At 38.2% G+C, this 18,352-nt stretch overlaps 1 protein-coding gene across 3 annotated transcripts in view; it reads left to right on the forward strand.

The window, feature by feature from the left end:
- Nucleotides 1-18,352, forward strand: part of LOC124777985 (ATP-binding cassette sub-family A member 7-like) — a 594,849-nt gene that overhangs the window by 351,974 nt on the left and 224,523 nt on the right. For all 3 annotated transcript variants that reach the window (XR_007015818.1, XR_007015819.1, XM_047253552.1), the window contains exon 33: nucleotides 15,784-15,952. Coding sequence is in view for 1 of the 3 variants with exons in the window: in XM_047253552.1 (XP_047109508.1) it covers nucleotides 15,784-15,952 (169 nt within the window). In the remaining 2 variants the exon portion in view is untranslated. The remainder of the gene's footprint in view (nucleotides 1-15,783; nucleotides 15,953-18,352) is intronic.

The following is an 18,352-nucleotide window of genomic DNA, read 5'->3' on the forward strand; positions in this document are numbered from 1 at the left end:
TATTCTCATAATATTAAAGTTTGTGTGTTCTTCATATAGAACTTTCATTATTTAAAATACTTTTAATGCATAACTAACATATTATTATTGTATTACCTATTTTTTATGTCTACTTTTCCGTAATGCCACTATCTTTATAGTACCTATTTTTTTATTTATCAAAATTCTGCATTTTTAATCATGAAAACAGCATTCCGGCTCCGCATTTGAATTTTTAAAACATGTAAAAAAAGCTACATAGATATCTCCAAAAACACGGATGATGTGACTTACCGAACGAAAGTGCTGGCAGGTCGATAGACACACAAACAAACACAAACATACACATGAAATTCGAGCTTTCGCTACAAACTTTTGCCTCATCAGGAAAGAGGGAAGGAGAGGGAAAGACGAAAGGATGTGGGTTTTAAGGGAGAGGGTAAGGAGTCATTCCAATCCCGGGAGCGGAAAGACTTACCTTAGGGGGAAAGAAAGGGTATACATTCGCGCGCGCGCGCGCGCGCACACACACACACACACACACACACACACACACACACACACACACATGTGCGTGTGCGCGCTGCGCGCGATTGTATACCCTTTCTTTCCCCCTAAGGTAAGTCTTTCCGCTCCCGGGATTGGAATGACTCCTTACCCTCTCCCTTAAAACCCACATCCTTTCGTCTTTCCCTCTCCTTCCCTCTTTCCTGGTGAAGCAGCCGTTGGTTGCGAAAGCTTGAATTTTGTGTGTATGTTTGTGTGTCTATCAACCTGCCAGCGCTTTCGTTTGGTAAGTCACATCATATTTGTTTTTGGATATATTTTTCCCGCGTGGAATGTTTCCCTCTATTATATTCAAGCTACATAGATATCTTAATTCTACTCATTCAGACCTTTCATTTGACACCTTGTTCGTAAAATTTTGTGAAAGTGTCTCCAATATGTCCAATTTATAATCTTACTTAGTTATTAATAGATTAAATTTATTGTAATTCATAAACTACCAGGGCAACTGGAGGCGCATTTATAAGAGCACAACTGGCTAATTTTCTGCTTTAAAATGAGCCTATAAGCTCTTTTGTGCCACATTTTTTATTTATTTCTATATCAGACATTCACTTTAGCTCTGTGCTAAAAGCGGCCCGGAGAAAGCCCGCCATGAGCCAGCTTGCCGGCTGTTGAGTTTCCCTGTCACGATGTCAAACTGACCATACTCATTTTAAAGTACCACCATCTGTCGGTCAGTGCTGAAACTAGGATGATTCTGCTGCTGTCAAGATTCTCGACTGCCGCTTTGCTGTGATTTTTACTACAGAAACTGCGGTCTTCACATCTGCGCCCCCCCCCCCCCCCCCTTAAAGCCTGTCACCTCATATGTGAAATGACTAACTTCTTAATCGAGCCAATGTTCACAAATTTTTATAGTTCTGTGAGTAATTTCATGGTTTCTAACAACAATAAATTAAACAATTGTTAAGGATTTCGTGGCCACTTATTGACAAGTTGTCTGTTGTCACCTGTCTCACCTGACATTTGTTTGATGATTTTTCTGATGTTTTGCCAGTATGAGTGGTTGGCATTGTCAAATCTTCTCTTCATTGTTGGTGCCACAGAGGATATGTCCTGTGTGACAATTTCCAAGAGCTTTTCCGTGGTCATTACCACTGCATTTGTCCCCTTATTACCTGCAGTGGTCATTTGCTGCAGCACAGACTTCTATCTTGTTGAAACTATTGTCATGTTTGTGCATTTCTATAGCTTTCCTGTACAAGTGGATGTGATATCTTTTCTCAACAACAATAACTTCCATGTTGGTGAATTGTTTTCCACGTTGGTGAATTTTACTATGTGGTCAATCTCACACAGCACTTGCTTTGCCATGGCTGATTTCTCCACCTGCAATGCCACTTATGATCAGTGATCCTGGTGGTGACTGATTGTCCAGTCATTCCAACACAGACTTTTCCACATGTCACTGATATGCAATATATTGCTGACATTGACATTGAAAGTGGGTCCGTTTTCTCCTATGCCTATGTGAGACCCTCTTTGATCTTCCTTGTCGGTTTGTATATAGTCTACGTTGTGTTTGCACAATATATGGGTGGTGCTATTTGTCACACTGGGAACATATGGCAGAAAGGCCATACCTGACATTTCATTTTCTGATATGTCGCAAGTGTTTGATTGTGTGACACTTCTTATGTAACTGGTGGAGTACCTCTTATTCCTCAAAATGGTTTCCAGTCATTGCATCTCACAGCTGAGGTGCTGCAGTTGACATATTTGCATTGCCCATGTTATGAGCATATTAATCATGCCTCTTTTTTGGCTTGGATGGTGATTTGACAGTTTGTCAATGTATCATTTCATGTGTATCGGTTTTTTATACAAGCTGTGTCCCAGGTTTTCACCATCCCTCATGACCAGCACTTCTAGAAAGGGTAGCTGTTGGAACTTTTCTACCTGTATGGTAAATTTTATGTTGTCATGGAGACCATTCAGGTGTCTTAGGAAGTCACTGAGCTGTTCCTCCACACAATTAAGGCATCATCAACATATCTATACCTCACCTCAGGTTTGCAAGGTGCTGAATCTAGTGCCTGTACTGAGCGATGCCTTCCAGCTCTTAATAGAAATTGCCTTTCCACATGAAGTAGCTCATGGTGAGACATGCACGAAAGAACTTGGTGATGTTTTATGGGGAAATGGAACCGATGTGCTCCAGAGAATCATTGAGTGGCACTTTGGTAAACAAAGAAAAAACATCAAAGCTGACCAGGATGTTATTTGATCAAAGTTTTAGTTTCTTCAGCTTCTCAGTGAAATGTCCTGAGTCCTTTATGTATGTGTCAGTCCTTCCCACGTGCAACTAGAGCAGAGAGGCTAAGTGTTTCACCAGTTCATGCATCAGAGAACCAGGAGTGCTAACAACTAGTCTTAATGAAACATTATTCTTATGGATCTTTGGTAATTAATACAGCCGAGGTGGCAGGGCTTCTGTATGTCGGCCGAGAGAAAGGACGCCTTAATTAACTGATTTCTATTCAATGTGATCTGCTGCATAGAATCTGCGTTTAGGTTAGGTTAGGTTAGTGTTTAACGTCCCGTCGACAATGAGGTCATTGGAGACGGAGTGCAAGCTCGGGTTACGGAAGGATTGGGAAGGAAATCGGCCTTGCCCTTTCAAAGGAACCATCCCAGCATTTGCCTGAAACGATTTAGGGAAATCACGGAAAACCTAAATCAGGATGGCTGGAGACGGGATTGAACCGTCGTCCTCCCGAATGCGAATCTGTGTTTAGTTTTCAGTACATTGTCAGGTCTAATAGGTCCTGGATCTTCTTGTCATAATCTTCATTCTTCATTACGATGATCACATTTCTCTTATCGGCAGGCAGTATCATTACATCTATGTTAGCATTAAGACTCTTGATAGTTTATAAGTCTCCTCTACTCAGGTTGGAAGCTGGTGGTTTTGCTTTTCACAGCATCCTGACAGTTTCAGTTTGTATTTCCTCAGCTCTTTCACAAGGAAGGGTACAAATGACTACTTTGTTATTAGCAATGATTTCCTCCACAGGTATAGTTCCTGAGATGATAGTGAATTTAGTTCTTGAGATGATAGTGAATTTCCCTCCTTTTTGAAGGACAGACTGTTCCTCTTTGGCCAGTTGTTATCCACTGAAGTTGACGACTGTGCATGACATATTGGAAATTACTTTGTGAATTTGCTTCCCGCATCTTGCAAACTTTTCCTTCTGTTGCTCGGCGCACCGGTTGAGTTTGTTTTGCACGCTCCTACAAGTGATGCTGTTGATCTTGCCCCAATTGTCCGATGATGCTGCTACTTAGTTGATAGAAAATACCCAAAAGTTCCTCATATATTTTTGCCAAGTATCTCTTTGTTGCACAGATAAGCTCGCAAACAAAAGTTCGTTCCATTCTGTCGTGGTGACTAGGTGCTTACATTTCAAGATAGTCGGTGTGGCCCCTTCAATCTGACACCACAACAGAAAGGTTACAGAGGATGACAGTCACACATTCTTGTGGACGAAAATCACAGTATCTTATACTGTTGTTGTTGTTGAAGGCATTGGTACCCTCTGCAAATCTCCTCTCCATAGAAGCGTAACACAAAATTGTTAAGGCTTTTGTGTTCAAGCTGTTTTCATCTCTGTGCAGTTTTATAGCCTCCCTGAACAAGCAGGTGTGATAGCTCTTCTCTACAGCAAGATCTTCCATGTCAGCAAATTTTACTATATTCTCGGTCCCACACATCATGTGCTCCACCACAGCCAATTCTACACCTGCCCCAACCTGCCAATACATCCACAAACTGTCAAATTACTGCCTGAGCCAGAGAAAAGGTATTATTGCTCGTAATGTGAGCAAGATGAATATGTGAGCTGCGGCACCTCAGATATGAGACGCAATGTCTGGGAAGTGTTCTGCGGAGAAATGGATACTCCACGAGTCATGTGAGAAGTGTCACAGAATCTAACCCTTGACAAAGTGACACATCAGAAAAAGAAATGTCAGGTACAGCCTTTGTGCTGTACATTTCCAGAGTGACAGGCAAAATCACCCATATATTGCACAAACATGGCATAAAGATTATTTATAAACTGATGAAGAATGAAAAATGTCACTGTTCAGTAAAGGAGAAAAGTGACCCATTTGCAATGTTAGGAATATACTGCATACCATGTAGATGCGAAAAAGTCTATTTTGAAATGACTGGATGATCAATCAACACCAGGATCGCTGAACATAAGTGGCATTGCAGGTTGGGGCAGCTGGAGAAATTGTCCATGGCAGAGCACGCCCTGTACAAGACAGACCACATAATAAAATTTGCCAACACAGTACTTCTGGCTGTAGAGAAGAGCTATTCCATCTGCTTGTTCAGGATTTCTTTAAAAATACACAAACATGACAATAGTTTCAACAAGAAAGAAGCCCCAAGATGAACAGATCCTGGATTCCCGTGCTGCAACAAACAAGTGTTACATGTAGGAAGGGGAGAACTGCAGTGTTCATGGCCACAGAAAAGCCCTTGGATGTTGGCATGCCAAGCACATATAATCTTCAGCACTCCACACCACTACCAGCAATGGAGTGTGAAGCTCTGACAATGCCAGCCACTCCCGCTGGTGAAATGTTAGGGAAAAAGTCAAACAAATGTCCGCCAAAGAACCCAAGACAGAAGTCAACAGGCTATTTGTCAATAATAAAATAATTAATTTACCTGGGTACTGTTTATTTAAGGAATTATTCATGATTTTTTTTATTCCTATAGATCTTGTGGAAATGAGCAAATAACTGGTTATTTATGAAATGATGTACTATGGTCTAAAGCCCTCAGGCCCCTCATATCAGTAAACATCTCACTTTCTTAAATTTCAGTAGTTATTCATAATAACAGTTGTTGTCTTCCATAATATTCCAGTGTTTATTTGTGAGTATTTCAAAAATTCAGTACAATAGTTTTGTAGTCCCGATTTATCTGATTCTGAAAATGCCCATTTCTACCAATAAAACTTTTTAGTTTGAAATTTATTTGATTTAGAAAATTTTATATCTTTGGAAGGATTTGTAAATCCTCATTGGAGTATAATAATATTCATGATGTACTTCCTATACGGTTGTCAGTTTCCCCATTATACAACTCATAGTTAAACAGGTTTTTTCTTTTGCTCATTATAATTTCATGTCCACTAATTTGGTTCTCTTTCATGTTATAAATAAAAACATAATATCAAATTTTAATTGTTATTCATATGCACTTCTATAAACAATTATAGAGAAGAATAATTCAGTTAGTTGGCACCTAATAGCGTAACTGTCGTTAACACCTGCATCTTGCTAGCTGGTATGTCAGTCATCACCTGGTAGATACACTGATAATGTCAGTATGTAAAAATGTTTGTGAAACTTGTCTTTTGAGTGGTTATGCAGTAGCCATTCACAAAGTCAACAGTATGCAGTCAGCTGCATGTTCAAGTGTGTAGTCTTGGCTCTTCTATCAAACTATGACGTCTCTCTGTTGTTAGGAACAGCCATACAAAAAGTGAACATTTCTCTTTAAGTTATTGTGTTGATAGTATACAGTCAGTCATTAATATAACTTGAATATCTGTTATGGACAATGGTGATATAAACAAACCCAATTTCACGTTATGTGACAGTCAGAACTGTAGAGCGAAAGTATACTGAAAATATGAAAATATTTTGCAAGTGTCAAATTCTTCATAGTGTTGTGGAGGTGGCAACCTGCAATGAATTTTCTGTATAAACTATTGAATACAAGCTGATCATCATCATAATATTATGAGTGTCAATAAATGTGAAAAGGTGTCAAATAATTAATAGATCATTGCATCCCCATTATTTCAAACTTGTCATTAAAGTAGATTACAGCAAGAAAACTGACTGTGGGGAGTAGCACTTACACCACAGAGGAAAAATCCAGGTTGTCACCTTCTAAGTTGAACTGAGTGTGCAGACTGTTGACTAGAACTCATCTTATTAATGAACTAGTTGGAATCAGTTTGCCAGTTATGAAATCCAGTCTTCCACAGTTTATATCTGTGATGCAAGAGGTCCCATCCAAGGACAGTATGACTTCATTCTGGTAAAATGAGAAATTCAGAGGGTTTTGTTCTGTTGTTGATAGTTATTCTCACAAGAGAGATTCATTTTGGGCTGTGTTTATTTTCCATTTACAATCTTCAGAACAGTACCATTTGGATCTCCGAACATATTTTCCTAGGTCATCAGCTTCTGTAGTTTTCCTGATTTCAGCAGCTGGGTAAGCAATTGAAGTTTCTGTGTGGCAATGGAGAATGCCTGTAACACAGTGAGTGATGTTGACCATGGTATGACAACAGGCTTTGTCTCACAGGTCAACTGCAGTCATCTGCAGTTGCCTGGCATGCATAGAATTGCCCATTGTTTGACACTATGTGGTATAATGGTAATCAAACACTCTTCTTCTTTCTTTACAATAGTGCACAACATGCCCAGGGTGACCAGACAAGGAAACTTACTGGAGTGTTGACCTCCATTCTTCAAATCTCCGATTTTCTGCTAAGTGATCGAACCAGTAAGGGAACCAGCTGTTTGTTTAGTTGAGAAACTTTGATGTTGTCTGATGACTGCAGCGGAAGTTTTAGGTTTCTGAATACATTTTTCATTGTATGTTTGCCCTCTAAAGATTGGTGCCAATGATCAAAGAACCTCTACCTGAGCTGTCAGCTTCCTCCAAACTGAGTTCAACATTCAACACTGCTGCTTTTGGCCATCTTTGTTTGAGATTAACAGGCAACATAAATCTCATATCTCTTCTCTTACTATTCATCATATTAATGAAGCAAGGTCCTGATGGTCTCGCATGAGTGCCATTGATAAAGGATATGGAAGTTTGTCAAACATCATTAAGCATTCTCTTTACCCGTGCATTACCATGATATCCTGGCACCACTTGATGAAGTTTCTGTTATGGTGATATCTTTTACACTAAGTGTTTGATAAGTATCTTCTGCCAGGTTCTTCATTACTTTGTCTGCTTCTGTTGTATCTAAGATCTCTGTGTACACCCTGTATATATTATGGCGTGCTGAAAAGTAATGCTTCGAATTATTTACGTGAAAACTTTAAAGCTTTTTAAATAAAACAATCTTTATTAGCATTCTACATCTTTATTCCTCATGTCTGCATATTTATTTCTCATCGTAGTCACCCCGACGATGAACACATTTCTCCCAATGAGAGCTGATATTACAAGTAAAGTAACCAAAGAAATTGTGTATGGACTGTGGCCATACATTTTAGTGTGATCACTGATATAAAATAAGTAAAACAAACAGTGAGTAACCAAGCAGAGCAGTAGGCAATGTTCGCTGCACTATCTGTTGTTAAAGTTCATACTGCAAATAAGTGACTATGGTAATCACCAGCTACCTATGAAAAGTTCTATCCACATTCACCAACACTGTTGCCACTAATGAAAATTCTAATGTTCACAATGGTGTCTTTAAAAGTCCAGTGTGATTACAGAAATTTATGCAAAGTCTGAAATACGCATTTTATACATGAGTGGCACTATGCCCAAAATCTCACCAAGCCATGAACAAAAAGGCTCAGGAATCATCAGTAAAAAAGCCCCAAGCTCTGCCTGTTCACTTAAACCTTCCTTACGCCAAAGTATCACAATATTTACAATTCCATCAAATTTCATTTTTATACATACATATATTCACAGTTTCTTATGTCATCAAATAGCTTTCAACATAAAATGTATAAATTACATGAATCAATAAAATCAGAAACTCTTATGTCCAGTGCCAAAAATTTTTCAGGAGAAGCAAAAATGTGGTTATCAGAAGGAATTCTTGTACTGAGCTTATAGCCCAGCTCAAGTCAAATGCATGACTGACTTCCGCATGCTGTAGCAGCATTGTACTTGTCAGTCCAAACGCAGTCAACATTAACGATCATAATAACCTGTATTTGCACTAACAATTACTGCATTGTACTTATTTCGAGTGGAAAATGCTTCTGCTAATAATTTGTCTTCATGCAGAGGACTCTGTTTTGGCCAATGTTTTAATAAAATAAATAATAATTTGCTTAATAATTTATATGTGCATTAATTACATCCCCACACTGTCTCACCATGTAGCTGAAGTTAGTACCTTTTCTTTGGCGTGCCATATGTTTCCTTAACTTGTCTGTACACAGTTATAATGTAATTATAAATGATAAATGTTTAAACAGTAATACTTTCTAAACCATACATCATACAACTTTGGTGATAATTTTGTTGGAGTCAATAGCTCCTGCCAGTATTAAAGGTGTCTTTGGATTTCTTTACCACACTTGCAAGTAATTGTAACAGTTTGCGTGAATATACAATATTTTCAGCATAATATTTCAGTTGTTGGCCCATGATGGGTTCCATACCTTGCTCACAAACCCCACCCCCTCCTGCCAAGACGTTGCCTGGGAAACCATGCAGCTGCTTATTGGCTGGTCGCTTGCCACCTCATGTTAGTCATGTCTTTTCCATGACTCACATCAGTATGTGGCCCAACCATGCACAACAGGGATCTAGTGTAGCAGGGGATACAACCCGTCGGCTTTGAACAATGACATCACAAGTCACCAGAGAGCATGTATTACAAAGATGAAAGAGCTGAGGAGAATGTTGAGAAACAAAGGAATGCGAGAGAGATAAACATTGATCTTGTCAAATGCCGAGAAGCGATTCTTCTTAGTGCTGTAACTCCCTTCAGTAGCTGATAAGTGTTTTTTGGCTTTTTTAAAAAAATCTCACGAGATAGAATAAACTGATCCTACTTTATTAAGCAATCAATAAAAAAACTAAACTAAAACATAACAGCAAAAGCTGTTATGTTTTAGTTTAGTTCTTTTATTGATTGCTTAATGAAGTAGGATCAGTTTATTCTATCTCGTGAGATTTTTTCTTTAAAAAGCCAAAAAACACTTATCAGCCACTGAATCATCTGTATCTTAGGATCAGTTTATTCTATCTCATGAGATTTTTTTTTAATAAGCCAAAAAACACTTATCAGCTACTGAAGCATATTGGTGGAATAAGAAAGTGAAATATGGTAAAATAGTGAAATATAGATAAACGATCGCTTTTTAATGATAGCGCTTATTAGAACACGGAACTGCTTTATTATCTATGCCTCGAAGTGAAGACATTACTATCTATGACTGAGGAATGACGTCATTGTTCAAAGCCGACGGGTTGTATCCCCTGCTTCACTAGACCCCACAACAGTCTGCTGGCACTTGAGCCTAGTGATGATATTGTAAAAATAATCCAGCCAAACTTCTTGAATGCAACAAACTTCATATTCAAACTGCCACTTCCTACAGTGTTGTCAGCTTGTGCATATTGCCAAACTTAGAATTACAAGGTGAATTGTCACTTTGGCAGTTGGGTCAGATCAACCACTGTGCTAACTAGTCAAAAATTTGTGTAGTTGTTTTTGCAGTGTTGGATAGAAGAGGCTCACTTCTTTTGGCATAGATGATAAAACTGGCTCCAACTGAGAAAGTCATTTGTAGAATTTTCTGCCATTAGCTCACCAGTGTAGGTCAATTTTATTTAAAAACAGGCTTAATCGCATCCGATATCAACTTCTGCCCAGTTTCAGCCTTTTAATTATGAGCCATCATCAGAGTTTGCATTGTAATAACAAAAGTAAAAGTGCTATATTACATAGAGAAGCCATTGATGTAAAAGTATACTTGAAATGATGCATCATTACCCGTCTGGATGATGACGATGATGGCTGACCCACTGTGGAGGCCTCAGTCACTGTAACTGATGCTGATGGCTAAGGAGCCATGTGTTACATAGGGTAGAGAGAGAGAGGGGGGGGGGGGGGGGGGAGGCTCCACAGCCTGAGGCATCCCTGTCAGCCAATGAGGGAAAACCTACATATCATTTTGGTTCTTCATTTTTAAATATTTATCTTTTAAATTTAACTAATCAAGAAACAAATTTATATTCATTTATGGTTCATACTCTATGTTATAGCCAGCCTCATAAAATACATTAAAATTTTGTTAAATTCATTAACTGAGGTCCAGAGTGTCATCTGGAGGAAGTAATCAGCACTATAAGATCATTAATTCTATAGCTAATGCTGTTTATTCATAATAAAACCAAATGTACAGTGTATTAATAAGAAAATTATACATACTGACTAATTTGTGTTATTAGTCAGTTATTTAAAGTCTTAAAAAACACGAGTAAAACTAAATGCATCATTATACATGTATGCCATTTCTTCATGCCTGTAATAACATATTAGGAAGCAATTTCCATGCAAACATCCAGGTTGATATGTCTGTCAGTTGTCAAAGATGTACTTGACACTTGTATAACACTGGAAGTCGATAGCACTCAGCAGAGATAAAAGAGGTGTTGTTCACAGATTATTCACAATAACATAATGTAGCTCAACTGGCGCCATTTCTGTGAACAAATAAAATGGTTACCTCCATGACTATTAATTACTGTCACAGAAACTTCAGCTTGGTTTGTTAGCCACTAGAGATTACAGTACAATAAAAACTTTCACTCATATAATGAAATGGAACGTGACTCAGTTGTGACCAGAAAATAAAAAATAAACTGTTCACATAGGGCATCTACAGGCCATGAAAGTAATGAAAATGAACAAATGGCTGCAACATTTGCCTGCTTTATTTCTTTGTTGATAGTCCTCGGTGTCGGCATACTTTGTTGCTCGGTGTCAACATATTTTGTTGCTTTACTGACTAAACAATAGAGGGAGGAGGGGGGGGGGGTGAAAGTTCAACACTGGCTACTTTAAATGATGTAGCTGACAGTCACACAATTGCGTTTCACAGTTCTTTACTTTCACTGTTCACAACCCCCCCTCCACCCCAGTGTTACACAGTTAATATTGCCAGTGCACTATTGCCTAACTTTTGATAAGCCTCATTAATAGTTTGTAGACAAACATCAGCATACTGCTACGATAGTTTACTGTTGAATATCTATGAGCAGTAAAAACTTAACCACACAGTTCTTGCAGAATAATACGTTACATATTGAACAGACACTGTCATTGTTTTTGGCCATGGACTGACTGTCTCGGGACAAAAAATCGGGCCTTTATATATCATCACAGTAATAAGTACTGAAGCTATACATTGTCTGATGGTTAATTTACAGAAATTACAATCAAAACATAACTCATTAAATTAACTGAATACATCGAAAAATTGGTTCTTTTTAACAGTTTCTTGTACCACGAGGGTTAAGCCAAATTATGAGTATAAATGATGAAATTAACAGATATAGCTATACAGACAATACTTTTGACAAACCTGGCAATTACTTTGGAATTAATTAAGGGCTGGCTTTGCTAACATGTTTTCGAACAGAGCCAAATAAACACTTAAAGAATGCTATTGGTTGTTCCTCCAAATTTTTATAATTATTATAGAATTTATATTTGTTTATAAGTCAACAATAGAATTTAAGAAACAATTACTGATTTCTCCCTATAAAAAAATTAAAAAAAATATTAAATAGGAATAATCGAAATAAATTAGGAAATTGATGACATACACAAAACTAAGCACAAAATTAGATCTGGTATTATAAAAAAGAATTTAAGGAGTCGGATGGCAAAACAAGAGAGGAAGTAAAAGATCCTAGTTTGCTTTGTCACATGGTCATGAAAGTAATGAAACTGTAATTGAGTGGGCGATCGTGAATTAAGTGTCTCAGTCAGGTGCAGCTGCAGAAGGGAGTAGCAAGTTAGTACCACCCCCAAAAGTGTATCCAGCAGTCTACATAATACAAAATTTTATATCTTAAAAGTCTTTGTTATCTGTTGGGAACTTGTATGTCTATCTGTACAAGCCCCATTAGCAAAGCCTCTAATACTGCGGTTTCAACTACAACCTTGATGGGCAGGTGCAGATGGAGAAATTTGAAGGTGTGGCTTTGTTGTCTATATGTGGTGCATACACCTAGTGGAAATGACATATAAATTATAGCTCCACCCATGACTTTGCTGCCATCTTGGGCATTGCTGGAAGAGTGTCACTTAGAACAGCTGTTTCTTTAACTCTGTCCACTTCCACTTCTGTTTAAATCTATTTAATATGTATATGTTTTTGAGAAGACATTTCCTTACAGATTTTTAATAATTAATATAAAACTGTTGTGATTTTAACCTCGTTTTAAAGATGTTAAGGACTATCAGAGTAAAATCAATTTCTCATCAGCCATAACGTTTCCCACACCATTTTAGTACTACTCACCAACTATAAGTTGCACCTGTTGGGTGTCTTATAACATTTTCAATCAAATTTGAGGAGCTTTTAACTATGTATCAGTCAAATGACTCTCTCTTCCCCTTTTCGTTCAAAGATTTGTTTAATCTAATGTATAGAATCATTTCTCCATTCATAAAAAAACTGTTTTGGAAATGGTGACAAATTCCAGCAAATTATTTGTTATTGATGTTACCAAAGCATGTAATCATAAAACAAGTCATTATGTAGATACTGGATTTGGTGCCACTGCTGCTAGCAAGAACTATACGGAAAATAATATCCTTATTTTCAGAAATGAGTGCACAGGTATTTTACAAAGTCTATATCTAAAAATTGCTGAGAAGAGTTCTTCGAAGTTAGCAATAGTCGAAAGTGGCTCATGTTTAGGCAGATATCTGTTTTGAGAAAATTTCGAGTGACAATTGCTTTGGAAGAATTTGTATCAAAAAAATATGACTCCACCAATAGCAGGCGTAGCAAAGAGAGGTTATTTAAAGTTTTTTGAATATTCTGAAAAACAACTGAAACAATTCACTTATAAAGAGAACAAACTTTATCACTTTTTGATGAATTTACTGAAAAATGTGAATAATGGCTTCATCAAGTTCACGCAGAAGCTGTTATGCATTTTTCATGGAAATGCTGCAGTTGACTTTCCTATCAACAAATAAGTTTTAGTTGAAAACTTAGAAAAAATACATTTTTTATGTAATAGTGGCAAACAACTGAATGTAGACATTGTAAAATCAATGATACTATCTGTAAAGAATGCTCCATCAAAGAGAGTAGAAGCCTTAACAAAGAAGAAATCTGATGAAGCGACCAATTTTAAAAGAAGAACTATTGTAGAAATAAGATAGCTCAAAAATAAAATAAAGAATGATTAAAGAAAAGGCAAAAGAATAAGCTGAAATTTTAGATGGGAAAATTTCAAGTTTAGCTAAGAAAGTTAAACACTGAATCTTGTACTGTGAAGTTTAACTTTGACTTTAATTTTGTTCCTTCAAAATTGTTATATTGTCTTAAGCAAAATTGTAACTTTTCAGTACATTACAGTGTTAAAAAAATTTCTATTTTAACTGATGTGATTCAGTCATACTCCATCCTATGTGTGAGTTTAGTGCTTCTGTAGCATTTGATGAATGGTATACTACAAGTGATACATGTTTACATTATTCATGCTGACACACAGTTTAAGTGATATAGGAATTATTACATTTGACTTTCAATTTGTTCAGCTTTCAGGTTCGTAAAAAAGTGTTTTTGCCATTGTACCATGCACATTTTTGAGAGTGAGAGTTACATGAATGTAATTAAAGAGGTAATGGGAAAGTCATGAAAAGGTAATGAATTTGATCCTCTGAAAATCTGTAGATAGCCTGTCACAACATTCAATACATTTCTTATAATTCACTTCTTTTCGTTGTACAATCATAATGGACACAAGAGGTGTGTATAGCTTCAGGCTTCTTGTTGTGCTGAATGACTGTCAACCGTGTGAGTATTGAATCTTGCAACACGATGATCCTGTTCTGTGCAAATAACTGCCTTCAGCGCTCACCAGATCTCAACAACACGAATAGTACAAAAGAAAAAATAAACAACCAGACAATTTGTAGTTTTTACTAAGTAAATATTATTATCACAAAATCATTAAATTAAAAATATACCATACCATATATCATACCATTTTGTGTATCGTGTAGGTGGCAAAGCTCTTTGTGAATCAGAATTAGACTTTGGTATGCATGTTAGCAATGATGCAGGAGTGATATGCAGGACAGAATAAGAATTGTCTTCTCTACTCACCTCATCCTGCACCAGATTCAACCCCATAGAAAATGTATGGACATTGACTAAACAGATTGTAGAAGAAAACTGACCTGACCATAAGCCAAGACCCCGTAATGACATCTGATACACCACCTTTTCTGCCTAGGAGATGTAGACTCCCTTCCTCACATACAACAGATAGTAATTGAAGTTGGAGGCATGTGGGTTAGATATCACATGTTAAAGACACCACATGCTGTGCCATAAGTTTCTCACAAAGAAAGGTGAACTGTTCATTCCCTTAGTTTTATATATCCTACAAATTAAAATAGTAACTAAGAAAAGTGAGATTTGAACTGAACTCTGTATTGAAAGGTCACCTTCCAGCCTGTCAGCTGTTTTACCAAACTACAAAGATATTGTAGCAACAACTGCAGCATGGAGTACTTTTAGTGCTATTCAGCTTTGGTTCCACCTCTCTTCCTGGGTCTGTAACTCTGCAAAATGACTGATGTAGTTTTTTCGTGTGTGTCTATTGAAAGCATCAAGGCAGTGTTAATCTTTCAATTGAATTCACTATCAGAAGTGTTCTGTATGTTTATAATGTAATCGGCACTGGTTTAATGTGATGGTTAGTTCAAATTTTAGCTCCGCCATTTTTTGTGCTGTCAAGTTTACCAAATGTACAGTGTAAGCACGAGATATGCAAGCGCACTGTGTGTGTTTGTTGTGTGTTTCTGTGCCTCATAGAACCCATAACTGTGTTAAAATTTTTATGTTATTATTTTGTATGACATGCACGTTCTTCTGCTTACTCTTCAGAAGCCTGATGTTTACTGTCAACAGTGTAATTCTTCCAGATTTTTTTCCCAACCATATAAATAAATTTGGGAAAATTTTGTAAAGATTCTTATGAAATTAAAGAAAAAATTTCATGCCTATAATCGGTGTTCCTAAAACATGTTTTGAGACATAATATCTTTCTACTGGAGTTCTTAATTTTCTCACGAGCAGTAACTGTTTGTTCAGCAGCATTCTGGTTTGTGACTGTCGAGTCTGTTTGAAATTTTTTTAAATGTATGCTGCCTTAGCATTTTGGCTTTCTGACAGCATCTTCAGGGCTGTATTACTATAAAACTCACATAATAAACAACTCCATCTTTTTAGGTATGGAGGTTTCACATTTGGAATTTCTGATGTTGTCCATAACTACAAGTTTGATAATGGACTTTCATTTACAAATAATACATTCAACAAGATCATATACGAAAACAACAGCATTATAAATGGAGGGCATAATACTGATGATACTATGAAATCACAAGAAATAATAAAGGTAATGTTCCTGTTTTTTCCATTATTTTATAATGTTTCACATTTTGCGCCAAGTTTTTCACATGTGTCATATGTATCAACCTTAGCTGATAAATTGAATATAGTAGAGGGAAACATTCCACATGGGAAAAATATATCTAAAAACAAAGATGTATCTAAAAACAAAGATGATGTGACTTACCAAACGAAAGCACTGGCAGGTCGATAGACACACAAACAAACACAAACATACACACAAAATTCAAGCTTTCGCAACAGATGGTTGCCTCATCAGGAAAGAGGGAAGGAGAGGGAAAGACGAAAGGATGTGGGTTTTAAGGGAGAGGGTAAGGAGTCATTCCAATCCCGGGAGCAGAAAGACTTACCTTAGAGGGAAAAAAGGACGGGTATACACTCGCACACACACACACACACATTTCCAAAAACAATGATGATGTGACTTACCAAACGAAAGCGTTGGCAGGTTGATAGACACACAAACAAACACAAACATACACACAGAATTCAAGCTTTCGCAACCAATGGTTACTTCATCAGGAAGGAGGGAAGGAGAGGGAAAGACGAAAGGATGTGGGTTTCAAGGGAGAGGCTAAGGAGTCATTCCAATCCCGGGAGCAGAAAGACTTACCTTGGGGGAAAAAAGGACAGGTATACACTCGCGCGCGCGCGCCCACACACACACACACACACACACACACACACACACACACACACACACACACACAAGCAGACATATTCAAAGGCAAAGAGTTTGGGCAGAGATGTCAGTCGAGGCGGAAGTGCAGAGTCAAAGATGCTGTTGAATGAAGGTGAGGTATGAGTGGCGGCAACTTGAAATTAGCGGAGATTGAGGCCTGGTAGATAACGGGAAGAGAGGATATATTGAAGGGCAAGTTCCCATCTCCGGAGTTCGGATAGGTTGGTGTTAGTGGGAAGTATCCAGATAACCCGGACGGTGTAACACTATGCCAAGATGTGCTGGCCGTGCACCAAGGCATGTTCAGCCACAGGGTGATCCTCATTACCATCAAACACTGTCTGCCTGTGTCCATTCATGCGAATGGACAGTTTGTTGCTGGTCATTCCCACATAGAAAGTGTCACAGTGTAGGCAGGTCAGTTGGTAAATCACGTGGGTGCTTTCACACGTGGCTCTGCCTTTGATCGTGTACACCTTCCGGGTTACAGGACTGGAGTAGGTGGTGGTGGGAGGGTGCATGGGACAGGTTTTACACCGGGGGCGGTTACAAGGGTAGGAGCCAGAGGGTAGGGAAGGTGGTTTGGGGATTTCATAGGGATGAACTAAGAGGTTACGAAGGTTAGGTGGACGGCGGAAAGACACTCTTGGTGGAGTGGGGAGGATTTAATGAAGGATGGATCTCATTTCAGGGCAGGATTTGAGGAAGTCGTATCCCTGCTGGAGAGCCACGTTCAGAGTCTGATCCAGTCCCGGAAAGTATCCTGTCACAAGTGGGGCACTTTTGGGGTTCTTCTGTGGGAGGTTCTGGTTTTGAGGGCATGAGGAAGTGACTCTGGCTATTTGCTTCTGTACCAGGTCAGGAGGGTAGTTGCGGGATGCGAAAGCTGTTGTCAGGTTGTTGGTGTAATGGTTCAGGGACTGGAGCAGATTCGTTTGCCACGAAGACCTAGGCTGTAGGGAAGGGACCGTTTTCAGTGTTACACTGTCCGGGTTATCTGGATACTTCCCACTAACACCAACCTGTCAGAACTCCGGAGATGGGAACTTGCCCTTCAGTATATCCTCTCTTCTCGTTACCTGCCAGGCCTCAACCTCTGCTAATTTCAATTTGCCACCACTCATACCTCACCTGTCATTTAGCAACATCTTTGCCTCTGTACTTCCACCTCGACTGACATCTCTGCCCAAACTCTTTGCCTTTACAAATGTCTGCTTGTGTCTGTGTATATGCGGATGGATATGTGTGTGTGTGCGAGTGTATACCTGTCCTTTTTTCCCCCTAAGGTAAGTCTTTCCGCTCCCGGGATTGGAATGACTCCTTACCCTCTCCCTTAAAACCCACATCCTTTCGTCTTTCCCTCTCCTTCCCTCTTTCCTGGTGAAGCAGCCGTTGGTTGCGAAAGCTTGAATTTTGTGTGTATGTTTGTGTGTCTATCAACCTGCCAGCGCTTTCGTTTGGTAAGTCACATCATATTTGTTTTTAGATATATTAGCTGATAAATTGTATGATACTTATTGGGTTTTGTGTGCATCATACTAAACAGAATTGGAAGTTTAGGTGTTGTAGCTATTTTTTAAAACAGAAGAATGTGCTTACTGTGTCAAGATATATTATCTGTTTAATGCTGTAGGTACGTATTGGCAGCAAAATAAAACCTTACCTTTGTGTAATCTGTTTCTTCCAAAGTATTGTTAAATGGCA

Source organism: Schistocerca piceifrons, chromosome 2 (assembly GCF_021461385.2).
Source record: "Schistocerca piceifrons isolate TAMUIC-IGC-003096 chromosome 2, iqSchPice1.1, whole genome shotgun sequence".
Classification (NCBI taxonomy): domain Eukaryota; kingdom Metazoa; phylum Arthropoda; class Insecta; order Orthoptera; family Acrididae; genus Schistocerca; species Schistocerca piceifrons.